Source organism: Brassica napus, unplaced genomic scaffold (genome assembly GCF_020379485.1).
Source record: "Brassica napus cultivar Da-Ae unplaced genomic scaffold, Da-Ae ScsIHWf_629;HRSCAF=925, whole genome shotgun sequence".
Taxonomy (NCBI): Eukaryota; Viridiplantae; Streptophyta; class Magnoliopsida; order Brassicales; family Brassicaceae; genus Brassica; species Brassica napus.
The window spans coordinates 26,449-45,334 of record NW_026016688.1 but is presented as its reverse complement, the minus strand read 5'-3'; the positions used below and the strand labels follow the sequence as shown (position 1 = coordinate 45,334).

Below are 18,886 nucleotides of genomic sequence, written 5' to 3'. Positions count from 1 at the left end.
TATGAAAAAAAGGTTATGTATTTTTGTTTTAATATAATATATATAGATATAAAAAGATTTTTGATTGATTAAGATAAATATCAAATAAAATAAGGCATGTTAACTTTTTAATAAATAGATACAACATCTTGTATTGTAGACTTTTTTATAAAGATCATTTGTAATAGTATAAATAAAATAAATAAAAAGAAAAGGATAAAAAAGCATATAAAACTAATAAATAGTAAATGTAAAGGAAAGGAAAGAGAGTAGGCTAACGACCACAGAAACATGGAGCCAGTATCTGCTTCCACCAATCCTATCGCTTCAACCCATATCTCTTTTAAATATCCTCTCCTAATAATTATATTTTTCACCATATATCCTTTTTCTTTATTTCTTACAAAATCTTAGGCCACCAATAACCTCTCTTGCGAGTAAAATAAAACGAAAAAAAAAATAGAAGCCATTTCGCTTCGTCTGTGCCACACACACACACACCCTCCTCTCTCTCAGACTTTTTTTTTTTTTGACTAAACTCTCTCTCAGACTTTCAAAGTTTTTTTGTTTCAGGTGAGCCAAATTAAGTTTGATCTATAATCCTTGTCTCTTAAGGAGATAACCAATGTAATTACATTGATTTCTTACTGAACTCTTTTCTTTATGCCAAATTTTGAAACGTTCTGTTGATCTTGAATGAATTATGGTTTTTGGATTTGGGTTTTAATGGGTTAGTCAAATTTCGATAGTTGTGATGAATGGAACCATTTCTTTTGCCGGATAAGGTGAATATAATCATTTTCTAAAGTGTTAATATTTTTGTTAGCAGAAGAAGAAGAAGGTTGATCTTGAGGAGTGAAGAGTTGATGAATTGAGGGAAAGAGTATTGTTAAGTATATGGGATGATGGCCACAACAGCTGTTGTAGGACTCAACGCAGGGAAAAGACTGTTGAGTTCTTCCTTTTACTACTCCGACGTCACCGAGAAATTTCTATCTGTAAATGATCTTTGTTCATCACAGTACTACTACCATATTGCTTCAACAAGAAGTGGAATCACTGCGAAAAAGACATCATCATCATCATCATCATCCAACTACAGTCCTAGCTTTCACTCATCAAGTCGCCACACACAATCTGCCAAGGCTCTTAAGGAGAGCGTGGATGTTGTGCAGCAATGGCTACCTCCTGGATCTGATCAGGAATTGGAAGAGGAAAGCCACGAGTACGAGGATGATGACACCGTTGAGGCACTCTTGTTGCTGCAGAGGTCTTTGTTAGAAAAACAGTGGAATCTTTCCTTTGAGAAGAAGAAGAAGAAGATTCTGGTGACGTGTTCAGGGATTTCAGCTCGGCAAAGGAGAATGGGTGCTAAGAAGAAAACTAATATTAAAGTGGTTAATTCAGACTTGTTCCAAAACAACCGTGTCAAGGGTGGTTATGTGAAGGGTGTCATAAGTGACGATGTTCTTAGTCACACTGAAGTCGTGCGCTTGTCCAAGAAAATCAAATCTGGCCTTCGTCTTGATGAGCATAAGTCAAGGTATTTACATTATAAAACTATTTATTTATTTATTGATAAATGCAAAGACTAAATTGATTGTTATCTGTGTGGTGGGAAAAACATTATTAGATTGAAGGATAGATTAGGGTGTGAGCCTTCTGATGAACAGCTTGCAGTATCCTTGAAGATATCTCGTGCCGAGCTGCAGGCATGGTTGATGGAATGTAATCTAGCTAGGGAGAAGTTAGCTATGAGCAACGTTCGTTTGGTTATGTCTATTGCTCAGCGTTACGATAATATGGGAGCAGAAATGTCTGACCTTGTTCAGGTATATATTTTCCAAATCTCTCTTTTTGTTTTCCATCAACTTTTTCTCTGAACAAGTTTTTCTTTTCTTTTTTTCTGTTTCCTAACTCTGAAGGGTGGTCTTATCGGACTTTTGCGGGGAATAGAGAAATTTGATTCTTCCAAAGGTTTCAGAATCTCAACTTATGTATACTGGTGGATTCGACAGGTGAGGAGGATAGCGCTTCATCTCTGCTGTTTTTTTTCTTTTTTGCTGTTTGAAAGCAAAAACTGATGCTTTTTTTTGTTGTTTCAAATTTCTAATCAAAAGGGTGTCTCAAGAGCATTAGTGGACAACTCACGAACATTGAGGTTGCCTACTCACCTGCATGAAAGGCTAGGTCTAATCCGAAACGCAAAGCTTAGACTTCAAGAGAAAGGAGTCACACCCTCCATTGATGTAAGCATATTCTTTAACATTTCAACAATTCTGGCTTTATCCTCCTTGTCTACGTGTATCTCATGTGTTTATATTTATTGTTGTTTCCAGCGGATTGCAGAGTCACTAATATGTCTCAGAAGAAAGTTAGAAATGCAACAGAGGTACTTTTTTATTTTAAAAAAAAAACATGTAACTTTCTTTTTTTTTGAGGTCAATGTGTATTTTGTGCTAATGCTCTTGGCACTCGAAAACTTGCAGGCTGTAAGCAAAATATTTTCCCTAGACAGAGATGCATTCCCTTCTTTGAACGGTCTCCCTGGAGAAACCCACCACAGCGTGAGTCTCTGTTTCTGATTCTCTTCAACAAAACGACAGTTTTAGTTTCACCTTCCATGAGTATATAACATTCTGGCTGATTTGTTCTAATATTCTCAGTACATTGCGGATAATCGTTTGGAGAACAATCCGTGGCACGGGTACGATGAGTGGGCACTCAAGGTAAAACCAACAGTCATAACTGAAGTTACATTTTATATGCTTCTGGTTGTGTGTGTGTTTTTTATGAAAATTGTACTCTATTTAGTTCACTGAAGTTTGATGATATAACTGCAGGATGAAGTGAGCAAGCTTATAAGTGCAACACTTGGAGAACGGGAAAGGGAAATTATTAGGTTATACTATGGTCTAGACAAAGAATGTCTCACATGGGAAGACATTAGCAAACGGTATGTATTCAACCTTAAGCCTCTTTTGACCCATCGGTTGTATCACCATCAGACAAAGATATTTGATGTTTTATTGTTGGGAAATTAATTAACAGGATAGGATTATCGAGAGAGAGGGTTAGACAGGTGGGGCTTGTGGCGCTCGAGAAACTAAAACACGCAGCAAGGAAGAGTAAAATGGAGGCAATGATCCTCAAGAATTGATTTTGTTTTTGTACATTTTTATTACATGAGAGCCGTAGAGAGAGCGACTGTGAATGTTGTATATAGACAGGGAACAAAAGGGGAATACTCTCTTTATTCTATCTTCCTTGCTTCTTATGTAATCTGAGCTGAGAAACAAAGACAGTGATGTAATATTGGCTTCAGGTAACTTACTCATCTATCTCTATTTCATTCATACTCCTCTTGTTCATGGAAACTCTTAGTATGTGCTACCATGTGTTTTATTATGTACACTACATGTATTAGACCACCGGTGATCAGACGAGGATCAGGTGTTTTGATGATGGTCTTACATACACGTTATCTTCCTGGCGGAAATCTACAATGACAGAAAAGATTCAAAACACAAACACCGAATAATCTAAATTATTAGGGTTTTCTCTCCCATTGGAGACACTTATTTAAAACCAACAATTCAAATAAAAACTAATTTCTCTAATTGTTATGGTTTCAACTTTCAAATAAAAAATAATAAATTTTACTATATGAAGCTATAACCTCAAACAATAATCCATACATCTAATATTAAGAAGAAAAAAACTAATTTTAAAGTTTATTAAAAATATTAGTCCGCATAAATTTATCCAGTTCAACCATTTGCATATTTTATAGCCATTTGATTTTCACAAAATTAACCCCGAAACCCAAGTAAACTTTATGGCGTCAAATTGACCATATTGGGCCTAAGAGTGAAGCCCAATGGTAAGAAAAACCCTAACAAATGGCAGAGAGGTTTTTCCTAACATCTCTCTCCTCCATTTCCACCAAAGGGAAGGGAACCCCACTGGACTGAACCATGTCCTTCCGAACCCGCGCCTCTTCCTGGACCCGTCTTCTCCTCCGCCGTAACCCTAGATCCTCTCTCTCCCGTCACATCTCCCCTCTCGATGCCTCAGGACCCGCATTTCCCATACGAACAACGCCATGGATCTCGTCGCAGACCCACCGTTTCTCCTCCGCCGCCACAATGTCCCCGGCGGAAGCGGACAGAGTAGTGCGCGATCTTCTAGCGGAGGTGGAGAAGGAGAAGCAGCGTGAGAGAGAGGAGAGGCAGAGACAAGGCCTGGACTGCAAAGACATCGACGACGAAGACGAGGAAGATTACCTCGGGATTGAGCCCTTCATAGAGAAGCTTAAGAAGCAGAACTTGAAAGACGACGGTGAGCTGAACCGGCGCGAGGAATCGTCGGATTCGGATAGCGAGCTTGACGAAGTCGATTGGGATGAAGAAAGGAAGAAAGAAGACATGTTCAACAAGAAGTTCCAGAGGCATAAAGAGCTTCTCCAGACCCTCACCAAGTCGGAGACGCTCGATGAGGCTTACAAGTGGATGACCAAACTCGACAAGTTTGAGGAGAAACATTTCAAACTTGCACCTGAGTACAGAGTCATCGGCGAGCTGATGAATCGGTTGAAGGTAGCTGAAGGGAAAGACAAGTTCATTCTCCAGCAGAAGATAAACAGAGCGATGAGGTTGGTTGAGTGGAAGGAGGCCTTTGACCCAAACAACCCAGCAAATTATGGGGTCATCGAGCGAGACAATGTTCAAGGTGGTGGGGAAGAGAAGGAAGAGCGTCTTGTAGCAGATGGCGCCAAGGACGATAATGATGACGATGAAGAGGAGTTTGATGACATGAAAGAAAGGGATGATATTCTGCTGGAGAAGCTGAATGCCATCGACAAGAAACTTGAGAGTAAGCTTTCTGAGCTTGATCATACATTCGGGAAGAAGGGGAAGCGGTTGGAAGAGGAGATTAGAGATCTGGCTGAGGAGAGAAATGCTTTGACTGAGAAGAAAAGACAACCTTTATACAGAAAGGTAACTAACTGGATTCTCCATTTATTCTCACTTTTTAGTTGACATAATAGTTCGTTATGATCTCTGTTACAGGAAATAGTCAAACAGTAGTAGTGTTGTACATTGGTTTTAAAGAATTTCATAACTAAAGATTTTTCATTCTTGGTGTTGGTTCCACCCTGCTGTATATTTATTCCATATGCTATGTTGTTAAATACGTATGAGTGGGCCGGTGGTCTAATAGCTACATTTGTTTATTTTACTTAAATAAGTTAAAGCTTCAATGGTAAAATTATGTTGTGAAATATTGTTTTCGTGAACTGGGTGTGTATTGGCATCCATTTTTTCACTCAATTTATCACTGAAATTATTAATCATGAAGAAAGAATAAGGGCATACTTTCTTCAATGTTCCTTATGCTGATCAGGTTTATTTCTTCTTCTTTTTTTATTGCAGGGATACGATGTGCATGTAATTGATGTTAAAAAAGTTGCTAAGGTCACAAAGGTATTGTTGTCTCTCTTTTAATTCAGTTGTTTGTTAATTCAATTGCTCGGCTATAAAAGAGAAACTTGTGCTTTAGGGTGGCAGGGTTGAAAGATACACTGCGTTGATGGTATGCGGGAACTACGAAGGTGTCATCGGGTATGCAAAAGCAAAAGCTGAAACCGGCCAGTCTGCAATGCAGAAGGTAAATCTCACATTACCATTTTCATCTAGAATGAATGGCGAAGACTACAGGTCTTATGTGGTCTCGACACTTTGTACCTAAGTTACTTATGGCAGGATCTCGTTGTAGCTAAGATAGTCAATTAAGTGATCTGATACAATGGGAAGCTAAATTGTGTTTTTTTTCTTCTTTCTTCTCTTTACTGCTACACGTTGAGGATATAAGAGAGATTCTAAAAGCTTGAGTGTTAGGTAATTTTAGTTTATGCCTCAAAAATTAACTTTACTCTGTAGTGTTCTTTTGTGCATAAATGTCTTTAATTCGACTTCCTTGATGCTGATACCAGTGAAAAGCTTATGTTCCACTTTAGGTTGGTTGACATGTGCATAAATGTCTTTACTTGTACATCAATTTCGATTCTCTTGAATTGACCCAAGAACATATAACTTTTTAAAAAAGCTTGTGGTATTCCACTTTTGTTTTGTTATGATGCCGTTATACATCTTTGTAGATCCTGTCTTTAGATAGTTCTCATGGTCTCATTTCTAACAACCACCGAACAGGCATACGAGAAATGCTTTCAGAATCTGCATTACATAGAACGTCATGAGGAGCACACCATTGCACACGCAATACAGACTTCTTACAAGAAAACTAAGGTATTTATTTGAGTCCCTTTTTTTGACTGCGTGATCTATTCTTGCCCCTTTATATTTATGTTATTTATAAACTTGAATCTGCTACTAGTTATATTTATGGCCTGCACCAACAACTACCGGAATGAAAGCTGGGAGAGTTGTGAAAACAATGTTGCTCCTCGCGGGGTTCAAGAACATCAAGTCTAAGGTGCATTTTTGCTTCATCCTCTTATAACACTGGATTCTTGTTTTCATTTCAATTTTGGTTTAATAAAAGCCAATTTTCTTCAGGTGATTGGTTCAAGGAATTCATACAACACAGTTAAAGCAGTTTTGAAGGCGTTGAATGCGGTAAGTAGTCTGAGCTATATGACAGGAGAATCTTTTTTTTTTAAAGAGAGGAGATTTTAGTTAAACCTCATTTCATATTTGTCAGGTGGAAACGCCAAAGGATGTTCAAGAGAAGTTTGGCCGGACAGTTGTGGAGAAATATCTACTGTGAGCGCTACTGCTTTCAAGCCTTTGATTTTCATTGTTGAGTTTTGGATCAAGTCATATGTTTGGGAGGGAGTTTATTACTCTACAATAGAAATTATCATTCTATTGTTTTGGTTAAAAATAAATGTAGTAAAAATAGTCGATCCTTTCACCAATTCTTCCTCAACTATCCAGCCGTCGTTAATCTTCGAAAACCTTTCTCGTTTTAATACTCCAATGTTTAAATCTTAAGAATCTGAAGCTGGTATTTTGTTTCCTCTATTCTGAATTCATAATAATAGATGGTAGAAATTTTTAGATCGGTTAGTTATATATACAATACAATTGCCCTTTTTAGCTATGTGAATCAATGAATTAGATGTTATTGAAAATAGTAATACACTTTTCAGTTTTATTGAAGATACCAATCAAAGGTAATAAAAATACATACACAGAAAATGTAAACTAAGGGAAAAAACTATATTTTGTTTCTGTGTTGCACTAAAAATAAAAATTAGTATTCATGTTGTTTAATTCGTAAGCCGATAACATTCTGTAGCGAGAGTACAACCTCGACGATATGTGTTATCCGCTCGGTCCTCTTGACCATGTTGTTTAGCTGGTACGTCGTGCTTCAATGCATCGTAATTTATATATCGTGTGGCTTGGAGAATCCTACGGCTCACATCCAAACCTAATCTCATTTTCATGGTCTCTTCTCCATCCACGATGCAATTCTCACCCAACTGGTCACATTTTATTTGTCGAGATTGGACTATTGCTGGACATAAGGCCACCAAGATGGCCACAACGATTAACAAGAACTTCAAAGGATTCATAATTGAATATCAAGAGGGTTTTGAAATGGCGAATGGTTGATTTCTTTACTGTTTAGAGCCTTCTTAGAGGTTTGTAATTAAACACTCGACTTTGTCGACCTTTATATAAATGTTAATTTTTGTAGGTTCATCTTTTATGGCAATATATTCATTTGTATCACATGGTTCCTTGAATATTTGACTTAGTAATTTTGATTTTCCCATTTGAAGTAAAAAATCTGGTCTTCTTACCCTAATTATATCAATGTAATATTTACTTATTTTATCAAAAGAAACAATTAGGCGAGTCAATTCGCATAATGTAAACCAGTCAAAAACTCAATGTTGCTTTCTGTATCTGTATCTGTATTTGTGTCTGTATCTGTATTTATGACTTAATCAAAAGTTCAAAACTAAGGGGAGTGTACAAAAATTACCGATGGGATGCATCAGAATTTGGAAAATGATTTTGTATTTAAATAAAAAAAATAAAAAAATCATGCCATGTAGTTCCATCCAGATTTTTTTGTTTTTGGTATTAATAAAACCTGACTTTGAATATCAATATAGAAAATAAAACCTAATCCAATATGGATAATTTTGGAATGCTTTATATTTCACGTTTAAATCAAATTTTTCCTGATCTTCAAATAAATTTTGATTCTGTTTTGTTTTTATTTTATTTTCAGTTGTAGTTATGTTTGAAAATTTAATTTACAAATAATGATCCCTTATAAATCCTATAAATCTATACTATATTAAAAGGAGGATATCCTCATCAGTGAGGCTCTCCACGTCACCCTAAAAAATCATCCAATCAGGTTTTAACATTTTACCACATAATTAAGTGATTTCAGATGTGTTTAAATTTCTTTACGAGCCCCACATATTAATCTAAATGGCCCAGAAAACTCATTTCATTGAAAGCATCGTGACATTTTGCTCTTCCTCTTCTTCGTTTCCGTTTCACTATACTCTGCAATTTCTTAACCATGATCGAAATATCTAATCCACAATTACAACACTCTCTCTCTCACAGAGCTTTATCCCCTTTCCCATGGCGTCTTCCGTCACTTCTCGCTCCTTATCTCTTTTCCTATTCACTTCAAAACCTTCTTCGTTTCCCTCCGCCGCCGCCGCCACCACGCATCTTCTCTTCCCTTCACTCAGAACCAACGCCTGTTTCGCGCCACTAACACTAAACCCCCGCCGCCGAGGGCGTTCAATCGTCGTCAAAGTAGACGACGCCGACGGCAGAGGTGGACAGGACGAGTACGACATGGTAAACGAGGAAGTGGAGGAAGTGGACAACAAAAAGGACTACGACGTCGAGTACGACCGCAGCGATGGCGGCTGCGAGCGGCGGCGGCGATGGGGACATCGCGTTCGTGCAGATCAAGAGCTTCACATCGACGCAGGGGTGGAACTCGGAGATGGTGGTTGATTATCGTATAAACGAAGACGGGTTCCATAAGATCAGTTTGTAGGACTGTGATTTTGTTTATCAGGAAGCCGCCTGATCCTGATAACGATGTTTATGACTTCAGAGAGGTATGTGAAAAGTTCTTCTCCGCTTTTAACTTTGCATTCAAGCTGTTTTTACGTTTTCGACTATGCGGCAGCGTTTCTGATGTGGTGGTTATATGTGACTCCTCCGGATATGGATATTTACTCAGATTCCAAGAGTTCTTGCTCCAATGCCTCAAAAGGTTTAGCCTTTTAATTTATCCTTACTGGTTGTTGTTTCTGCACGTGTTTTACAACATTCAAAGTATGGTTGTGACCCCAATGGTGAGATTAATCTTATAACAACCTCTTCCTTCACAGCTTGAATGTAAACTTCTCTCCTTGTGGTCAATCTTTCTGCTTCAATGATGTTTACTTTCTCTTGAAGCTCTTTGATGTAAGAAATCCCATCTTCGGTCGATATAATCAGGTATTGATTATATTTTTCTCAACCTCTTTATTATTACCGGAAAATGTCCAAATTTTGTGAGTTCTATTGGTATTATGCGAGAAGTATTGATTATATTCACTTACAAGTATATTCTAAGTTCTAGCACATTAAATTTGCAGAATTTTGTATTCAAATCCTTGGTCAGTACTTGCTTTCCTGGATGTCATATACATGCTTGGTTCAACCACCAAGCATATGGATCAGTATTAAACGTGGAGTTTCCATGATATTGGAATGAAGGCCAAATGAATGGTGTAGTATCATTTAAGAATTATAAAGACCAAAACAACGGTCTCCAAGTGATATGCACATGTGAGTTCACTAACGTATCTTTGAGCCGGGAAAGCTTTATTATCGGTGGTTGGTCCAAACCAGGGGATGAGCCACATACGATTGAGTCGGACCATGTCTTTATTGGCTACACTCTCCACTTATTTTCTCCTTTTAATCTCTAGGCATTGTCGGTTCATGTATTTACATATACCTCTCCCTCTCTCTCGATAATTTTCTTCCAGATTGAGTTTTGTGTAACTTTTATTTTATTTTGTGTGTATGTAGGATCCAGTTTCCTGAGACTATATAACCGAGACGATGTTGATTTGTTGGGCACAGATGATGACGCGGCCAAATGAGGTGAGATTCATAATTCTATGTAAATAAATCTAAACCTTATTTGGATTCCAAAACCAAGAAAATTGTGTGTTCAGATCAAAAAAAAAGTTGTGTGGTTGTTGCAGGAGTTGAACGTTGGCTTATATATGATGTGGTCAATATCTTGGAGAGCATCGGGGATACACCCACTTTCTTCTGAAAAAAGTTAGCTCATTTCAGTCGCTCTGAGCTGATTCTATGTCTCACTTAGGTTGTGTCTAGAAAAGAGAAGAATCTTTATTCTTAGAAATGTTTTTTTTTTCAGATTCTTCGCTTTATATATCAACTCAAGGTACACGTTAAATAGCTCTCAATGTTTTTTTTTGTCTCAGTCTCTGGTTTTGGAGAGAATTTTTTTTGATCTTTACTTTTGTTTACAGGAAGAAGGTTTGAGAGAGGGTTTTGGCATCTTGAGTATGTGATGCAGTTCACACGGGGTATATAAAATATCATATTTTCCAGATTCTGTAATGCTGATTTTGGTTTTCAGTTGATCCTGTAAGTGATTATGTGAGGCACTAACAAGAGTCTTATGGGAAATGTATATCAGGTACAATATGCCCTTCACACAATTATGTATTCTCATGAAAATGCTCCGGAAAGCGGTCAGATGTACGAGCTTTGCATTGACCGTAGTATTCACCTCCGTGTCAATTAGATAGGGTTAGTTCTTCGTTTTCTTTTGTGCGTATTCACTTCATGATACTGAATCTTGATTTAAAATTCACAGATCAGATTTTCAGTTATATGTTTTCGCTTTGAAAGTACTTTCTGAGAGCTTTCCATATTTTGTAAATATTTTGTTTCTATTTATGCAAGTGGATTTAAAGCTTCCAGATGCAATAATTTTGTGCCCTCGGTGTGGATAAGTATATATATTCTTATTGCTCAAATATGCTAATGGTGTTGACTACCTGGTTTTGTTGAGTAGAAGATTTACTTATACAATTGTAATATGATTTCTGATCTAACGTGATGCTTTTTCTGTAACAAGTTGGCCTGTATAAAGTTTTAATATAAAGGACCATAGCTGAAATCGGGTGATGATTACTAAAAAAATTCCAACAATCAAATATGCGCCAACACAAATGCAGGTGACCAGAAATCACCACAAAAGCCAAACTATGAATATGCATTATAAGATTACTTCTCTTCACTACTATAAGATTACGAAATCTGTTGTTGTTTGTTATATGATTTGGAACATCTGTCAATGTCAGAACAAATTTTGTAACAAATAAAAGCTCATATGTTTCAGAAAAAAGACTATGCTTTTCCTAAACAAAAACAAAATAATAATACAATGCTACCACTGTGTCAGTGCAAACGATTCATCTCAAAAACAAACAAAATATATATAACCAACTTATATATATAGATATAATAAAATGAAATATAGAATAAAACAAAACAAAAACAAACAAAATAATAATACAATTCTATGCAAACGATTCATATCAGTCTAAAAGACTTTAAAATATCCAATAAATAAAATAACCCATATTAAAATTTCTGTTTCAGTGCATATATGAAAGACAGTTCATTAATATGTATATGATCAGACTTGAGTACAAATTTATGTGAAAACTACATTTTTTCCAATGGTATACACAAAATGTACATCACATTTTTGCATATTAGATCATCTCTTTCAAGAGGATTCGCGGCATGTCAAGCCTTGGTAAGATCGGTTCCGCCCAAAATGGGAATGGACTAAGGTTATGAACTATCATATTTTGTAAAAACTAAGTTTTCCAAGTTAGAAAAGCAAAATATGTTTTATATTTTTCTATCGATGCTAATAAACTTAAAAAATAAACTTTTATCGAAGACACAAAGATATATGTCTTCGATAAAAGTTTATTTTCTAAGATACCATGAACTTTTTTTAAAAAATTGTAAAGCAACATAAAAACTCCATGTTAACAACCAAACCATATATTTAGATTATATATCAAAATAACTAAATAATATTAGAAAACCGGCGCGTAGCGCCGGCAAGCCCCTAGTAACAATAGAATAAAGCGTTGAGAGGTTACCATGTGTTCTTATAATTTTTATTTTTTTCATTTTTATTGTTCATAATTTATTTTGACTGCTTATAATTTAATTTTTGATTTTAACTAAAATATTTAATATTCATCTTTAGAAAAAACGGTTTCGGTGAGCTAATGATCCAGTCAACCGGACCAAACATTAGTTTTACGTTATATATATGCAAACGCACAACATGCAAAAATCACATAAAGGTTTATTATAGATGAGAAAACTTGCCCCGAACCCTCAAACAATGGATCGACGTTCAGAGAATAAAGCTACAATTTATACCCCAAAAATTATAGTTTTTGTTCAAGCGATCAATAAAACACCTCTTAGAATCTCTATTCTTGCTTCTCTATTGTTTGTTGTTAGGTAGACATACAAATATCCCACTTGAAAATCTACTAATAGAATAGTACGTTTTTTCTCTAGTGGAGTCACCAATATTGACTAACGGACCCGGTCTGATTTTGGATTTGATTTTTAATAGACATGTGTAAGTTTATCTCCAACAATAAGTACCGAAACGAATCTGATCTGAAATTCAGAATTATCCAAACGGTACCAACTTTTTCATATCTGAATTATCCAATCTGAATGGCCAAGCACTGAACACTAGAAAAAATTATGAACTCAAATTTTTGCGTGGAAAAGTATGTAACAACATAGAAAATATACAACCACAAAAAGGTGTAACGCCAGCGTCAAAGGTGTCCCGCGGCCGCCAACACCAGTTCCCAAACAAGATGTGGATCCCAACAGACCGTAGCCGCCGCAGTCGTGACTGGAGCTCGCCGTCTCGCAAGTCCGAAGATCTATTTGCCTCTCATCAATCCACCGGTCATGAGCGTAGATCACGCTGGAGGTCGCAGGTCCCGGAGAACCGCCATCGCCAAGAAAAGATCCGACATTGACAAACTAAGATCTCACATCAATCGGGACAAACCCTAACACCCCGATGGCTAGCTAGCGGAGTCCAACGACATAACCGTCATCTTCTAACAGTGACAACCACCGCCGTAACGAGCCACCAGAGCGCCGAAGCTCTCATAGAGAACCGCCACACCAGAGTAAAAAGCTTGGCGCGTGTAACTTACTGCCTCTCAAAAGTGGACACTATGATTTGGCTTGTATATATCAAGAAACTTGAGTACAACGATCGCAAAAGATGTGAATCTCGGAAAAAGAGAGAACATGAAAGATGATTCTCTAGAAAAATCAAAGAAAGTGAAAAAAATAATGATCGCAATTGAGCAATTGAGAAAATTTGGAAGAAGAAAAACAGTAAAGAGAAGTGATTTTTTAGTTTTATTGTAATTATAGTGCCTCTTGACAACGAAGACCAAAACAATTTTTACATAGACACATGTTGGATTAATACATATCTTGATGTATGAGAAAAGAACAATAATTATTTATATTAGATAGCTAGAGTGACTGCATGTGTAGAAGCATAAGGGTATGTGAGGTATATTTGAAAGAGGAACAGTAGACATACCACATAGCTAATTAATCTTTATTTCGTGTATATGCAATGCAATTGCCCATGATTTAATAAACATTAAATTCTTTAGGACATTTAAACCATAAAAAGACAGTCCACCAAATAACCTAAATTTAGAGAAAATGCCAGTCCACTAAAATGTTTTGAAATAAAGCGATTGTGTCGTCTTGTAGGTTTCAAGAAACTAACCATCGCTGCCACACAAAAAAAAATTAGTTCATTTTGGGCGAAATCATAAAAATGTTTAATAGTTTTTTTAAAGAACCTTTAATTAAAAAACTTGCAATAGAACACATAAATGTTTAAATCTCTTAATTAAATCTCTTAACTCACATTTACTACTTAAAAATAGTCTTTAGGATAATGATGCCCTAAGATCAAGTACTTGAATTTTGTGAGCCAAGTTTACAAAAACATTAGATAAACTAGAGATTTTACCGTGCTACGCACGGTTTATTTGGTTATAATGTCGATGTTCAAAAAGATGTATATTTTAAAATTTTATACCTTCTAAAAATTCATTTAATTTTTGATTATAAATATATTTTTTTGATTAACTATTTTCATAATTTTAACCAACCAAAATTCAACGATCACAATTAGTCTATTTGAAGTTTACAATTTACAATTATTACCTAATAAAAATACACTGAAAATAAGTCATTCTGAAACAATTTAATTTAAACATCTTTATAATAGAGGGAGTATAACTTAAACATCAAATTTTAAATAAACTAATTTAATTTTTGTTATATTATATCGTTATTTGTTTTGATATGATATTTCAATTTTAAAATTTGTTTGGTTTTATTATTTTGCAAGTAATTATTTATTATAAAAATGTGAAATCTGTAGGAGATTTCAATATGAACGGTGTTGGTGTTTAGATACTACATAAAAGTACTTTGGATAGATTATGTGTACTGCACATATGCATATATATTTGTCATTGGTCATTTTTACAAAATATACAACTTTGCAATTTTGTTTGTATATTAGAGTAGAAACATATTTCCATTATTATTTTAGTGATGGAAATGATTGGTGATGCTCTAACATAAATTGACATTTATACAAACTTATTTGGTATACCATTATAAATAAAGATGAAAAATTCTAATGGTATATACATAATAAACTGGAGGTAACAAATTAAAAGATTTTTATAATGCAATTTTTAGATTTAAAAGTTTCTTTTCTATTCAATTTTTTTTTTCAAAATAATCGTTATTCATAATTATAATATTATATAAGTTTGTGAAATAATTTGTTTTTCATGGCAAGTAAAAGGCTAAAAGCTGATATTAAAATAAAAATTTAAATGATATTTTTAAAATAAAACATGATTTTGATTTTTTTTTTATTTTAGATGATTAATAATAATATATTAATAACTAAATATTTAATAAAAATTATTAATTTATTGATCTATGGTTTAACAACATTAGATCCAGTGATCTAGTGACTCTGGAAATAATCTGGTTCAGTGTTTATTTATTTAATTTTAGTTCAGAGGTGTTTATTGGTGTCATATAAACAACCAGCTTTTTATGTTCTTTTAAATTTTTAGCTTAATCTGAAAAATCCAGACTCTGTCAATAATTTGTTGCCCTTTTTATTTTGTGGTTATATAGAATTTGATTAATTTATAAAGAGTTCAGGTTACGGAGAGAATGAGGATCCCATAGATGAAATTTAAATCAAGGTGACATTACCCTTATCCTATACACAAAAATCTTTTCACCAAAATGGAAAGCCCGAAGGCATATATATGTTTGCAGATGTCCCTGATTATAAACATAGTGATATTTTTCCAGTTTCCTCCTAACACTGGCATATTTGCTATGACTATAAAGAAAAATAATGTGATTACAGGAATGATAAACAAAGCTTCAGTAAGTCTGCGAGAGTTAAGAAGAACTTCGTAAGTCATTTCTTACTACATCATGGCAATAGCTGGCTCTTGAAATAATCTTCTGGAAAAATTATCTTGCCTAGCAAAAAAAGATGAGTACAAAAGTTTGAGACCTAAAGTAAGAAAGCTACAAATGATCAAAAAATAGATCATATACCTCATTTGTTTCCTATGCTAGCTACTACAGATACAATATCTATGTAAATTCCTATTCCTTTTCGTCAAAACTACATTAGACAATATATAACTCTCCTCTGAAATTAATGCTATATATGAACAATATATATAGTCTCATCTATAAATGTCAAGCTCACATCATCCTCCCTGAATCTTCCAGCGCTACATATATGCTCAAATAGTTCACCTCCATTAGCATATTTCATTACAATAGCGATATTCATTGGTGTCCAAAACCACCTGAAAAAGTCAAGTGAGGTGTGTCTATTGTTTAATAATCTCTCTTGCCACGTTTTCAAATGTGGTTCTTTCATTGCCTTCCTCTTCTTCTTTCTTTGAGTTCATGGCCTGAGAAATGGATTGACCATGTATACAGCGAAGCTCCATAGAAAAAGGAAACACTGAGACAACCCTGTTGAGTTATAAGATTGTGAGTATCAAATCAAATGACAGACCAATATAAGCAATCTCAAAAACCATTTAGAAAATAAACATGTCCTAAGTTCAAGCATTGAGATTGAAACCAAGATATTAATAAACACATTTTAAGAGATCTTATGGGTGGTGTAAACGTAAGTGTTTGGGAAGGAGAAAGTACAAAGCTGTCTGGTGCGATCAGACAGCCTGTCTCATCACAGAGGTCATGAATGTCGGTACATGAAATCCAAAGTATGAAACCTTTATTACTACTCTTCCTCCAAAGATGTCTTCGCCTTGTACACAAGATTTTATCAAGAAAAGTCCACACTTAATTCTACGTGTTGAACAACAGAGTAGAAACTTTATGGAAAAAAAAGAACATGGATGATACAATATTAAAATGAAATATAGTATGAGAATTATAAAAGTATGATTCCAGTCAAATTTAAATATATCATCAAGTGTCATTAAACTTGTACAAAGAGAGGATAGCAAAACCATACCCCTTTTGGAAATAGACTTTTGCCAATGTCAAAAGGAAGTAATCTTTGAAAAGCATCTTGATTCTCAGTTTTTACGCTCCGAGTAACAGCTTGCTCATAGATAATCCTTAAGAGGAGAAATCTACAAAATTGATCGATCCAAATCATCTATGCAGCAGAACAAACAAATACAGCAAGAGCTTCATAGTAAGATCTGAAGTTATCTTGAAAGCCTTGTTCAAGACGATCCAAACTATAAATATATATATATATATATATATATATATATATATATATATATTTTAAATTCTTGAAACGTTTTGCCTCAAGATCTATTAAGGGTTCTGTAAGAAGACATATACTTACATGTGTTGGTCGATTCATGTGTGATTCAATATTGATCCTACAGTGAACCTGAAAACAGAGCAATGAAAGAAGAGCGTAAGAGATTATATAATGTAACTTCTAACTGATTGATGATATGATGGAGTATTACGTAAGGCATCACCAGCATTAGGAGTCGTAGGTTCTTGAGGTGCTTGTGATGTTACAGCATCATCATCTCTTTGGATATTACATAGACGTTGTTGCTCTTTCTCTCTTCTATCCCTGAACCACATTGGTATAAGTTTGTGGCTGTCTATTCTTGAAGCTTCATGTATCTTCCGATAAGTCTCGCAAGACTGATAGTAGGACCTGAAACATTCTGTGTACATTGCTTAACAAAGATCCCAAACTACAAAATAAAAATTTATAATCACTGAAACCACCAGTTCAAGTGGTCAAGAGACATATCTGTATAGTAATACAAAACAAAGAAGAAGAAAAACTGACACAATTTATCAGGTCTTGTAAGCTTCAGAGAGCTTCAGAGATATAGACCAAAATTAAGTATGTAATCCCATGTCTTAATGAGAAGAGAAAAGTTACATGCAATTGATGGGAAAATCCAAAAATATAAACTTGACACACAATATTTACATATATATATATATAGAGAGCCAATAAGAGAAACTTACCTGCAAGAGTCAGCTCCAGATTTTATTCACAAACAATGGAGGAAGACTTGTGAATTTGGTAAAAAAGAATCTGAAAGAGCAAAGCGAGAAGACACATCAAAAAATTTCAATCTAAACCAGTTCTGACAGGTTCTGTCCACAGTAACAGCATGCCTTAAGCTGACAATAGATCACTACAGCTATTGTAATCTTTCCTCAGAAACTTCGATAAAAGAGAGAAGCAAGAAAGTAAAAGCATGTAGAAAGGCGATTCACCAAGCCATGAGAGACATCGTTGAAGAACACAGCCATTAGCGCCTTGCTGGTGGATTACGCTTTGGTTTCCATTGCTTGATGTGATTACTTATTTATTTGGTGAATATTGCAAAGTGAGCAGAAGCGAGATATGGGTTTGAGCCAGAGGAGTGGAAGACGAAATAATAGATGAGAATTGGAGAATTTAGAAACGCATTAGTTTCTCTGATGCGGAGGAAGAAGGTGAAGACGATGAGACAGGTAGGGTTTCTACAAAACTGGCGTGACCTGGCACCATACTGCTTTTTAATTGGTCGATTTAATTTAATACGTGGCAGCTCTCTCCGTTGAGCTTATTGTGCTTTTAGTATTGTGATATTGAGTCTTATATGCTGAATAATTTGTTCATATTAAACGTTCATTAAGTCCAATTTAAATTTTCAAAAATTAATAATAATTATTTTCTCAAAATAAACATGTTTAAGATAGACATTGGTAATCCAAATCATTAAAACAATTATTAAATAATTTTTTTTTAACTACCTATTAAATAATGTTAAAAGAATATTATAAAAAACTGAAGTACAATTTTTAAAGTATAAAATGAAATATATAAATATAGACAATCCCGTCCTTTTAAAATATTTTTTGTTAATCAATATAAAGAATTTAACATGTCTTTTAAATAATTTAAATATAAATAAAAAGAATAAAAATTTTAAAAAATTCTATTGTTAGAAATTATCATGTATTTATAAAATATTTTTTTTATTATTTTGCAATAAACACACAATAAATATTTATAAAACTAAATATTGAGTTTAGACTATGATATAAATACCTATATTGTACGAGGCAGCAGAGCATGATCCGAAGCGATGTCAGTTCACTAGGACGGTATTGAGTAAGCGAGAAACACATTTTGA

The 18,886-nt window shown here is 34.6% G+C and overlaps 3 protein-coding genes, 1 long non-coding RNA gene and 1 pseudogene across 9 annotated transcripts; 3 read left to right on the top strand and 2 right to left on the bottom strand.

Annotated features, from left to right (window-relative positions):
• Nucleotides 1-454: 454 nt before the first annotated feature.
• On the top strand, nucleotides 455-3,335 carry LOC125575080 (annotated as a pseudogene).
• Nucleotides 3,336-3,909: 574 nt separating this feature from the next.
• LOC106390386 lies at nucleotides 3,910-6,919 on the top strand. The gene is made up of 7 exons (XM_048775013.1): nucleotides 3,910-4,979; nucleotides 5,415-5,465; nucleotides 5,542-5,649; nucleotides 6,192-6,287; nucleotides 6,376-6,474; nucleotides 6,558-6,617; nucleotides 6,703-6,919. The coding sequence occupies exons 1-7, from the start codon at nucleotides 3,957-3,959 to the stop codon at nucleotides 6,766-6,768; spliced, it is 1,503 nt and encodes a 500-aa protein (XP_048630970.1). The 5' UTR covers nucleotides 3,910-3,956; the 3' UTR covers nucleotides 6,769-6,919.
• Nucleotides 6,920-7,138: 219 nt separating this feature from the next.
• LOC106390376 (protein RALF-like 14) lies at nucleotides 7,139-7,907 on the bottom strand. The gene has a single exon (XM_013830830.3). It carries the CDS (start codon nucleotides 7,580-7,582, stop codon nucleotides 7,274-7,276), a length of 309 nt encoding a protein of 102 aa, XP_013686284.2. The 5' UTR covers nucleotides 7,583-7,907; the 3' UTR covers nucleotides 7,139-7,273.
• A 402-nt stretch (nucleotides 7,908-8,309) lies between these two features.
• LOC125604825 (PLASTID TRANSCRIPTIONALLY ACTIVE protein 6, chloroplastic-like) lies at nucleotides 8,310-10,227 on the top strand. Its single transcript, XM_048775025.1, has one exon. It carries the CDS (start codon nucleotides 8,619-8,621, stop codon nucleotides 9,003-9,005), a length of 387 nt encoding a protein of 128 aa, XP_048630982.1. The 5' UTR covers nucleotides 8,310-8,618; the 3' UTR covers nucleotides 9,006-10,227.
• A 4,969-nt stretch (nucleotides 10,228-15,196) lies between these two features.
• On the bottom strand, nucleotides 15,197-18,333 carry LOC125604822. 6 transcript variants are annotated; one of them, XR_007336444.1, is made up of 6 exons: nucleotides 17,982-18,333; nucleotides 17,727-17,796; nucleotides 17,204-17,413; nucleotides 17,074-17,121; nucleotides 16,729-16,849; nucleotides 15,748-16,217 (listed from the first exon to the last, which is right to left on the bottom strand). It is a non-coding gene; the product is annotated as an uncharacterized LOC125604822 (long non-coding RNA). The 6 variants fall into 6 exon arrangements; XR_007336446.1 differs by having other exon boundaries at nucleotides 17,204-17,403; XR_007336445.1 differs by lacking the exons at nucleotides 17,727-17,796; nucleotides 17,982-18,333 and adding an exon at nucleotides 15,197-15,707 and having other exon boundaries at nucleotides 15,943-16,217; nucleotides 17,204-17,716.
• Nucleotides 18,334-18,886: the final 553 nt, after the last annotated feature.

Bases quoted from the DNA above. Each gene is read 5' to 3' on its own strand.
- LOC106390376 (XM_013830830.3), bottom strand. From the start codon at position 7,582: ATGAATCCTTTGAAGTTCTTGTTAATCGTTGTGGCCATCTTGGTGGCC.
- LOC106390386 (XM_048775013.1), top strand. From the start codon at position 3,957: ATGTCCTTCCGAACCCGCGCCTCTTCCTGGACCCGTCTTCTCCTCCGC. The intron at 6,288-6,375 runs GTATTTATTTGA...ATCTGCTACTAG, and splicing joins CTTCTTACAAGAAAACTAAG to TTATATTTATGGCCTGCACC. The intron at 6,618-6,702 runs GTAAGTAGTCTG...CATATTTGTCAG, and splicing joins TTTTGAAGGCGTTGAATGCG to GTGGAAACGCCAAAGGATGT.
- LOC125604825 (XM_048775025.1), top strand. From the start codon at position 8,619: ATGGCGTCTTCCGTCACTTCTCGCTCCTTATCTCTTTTCCTATTCACT.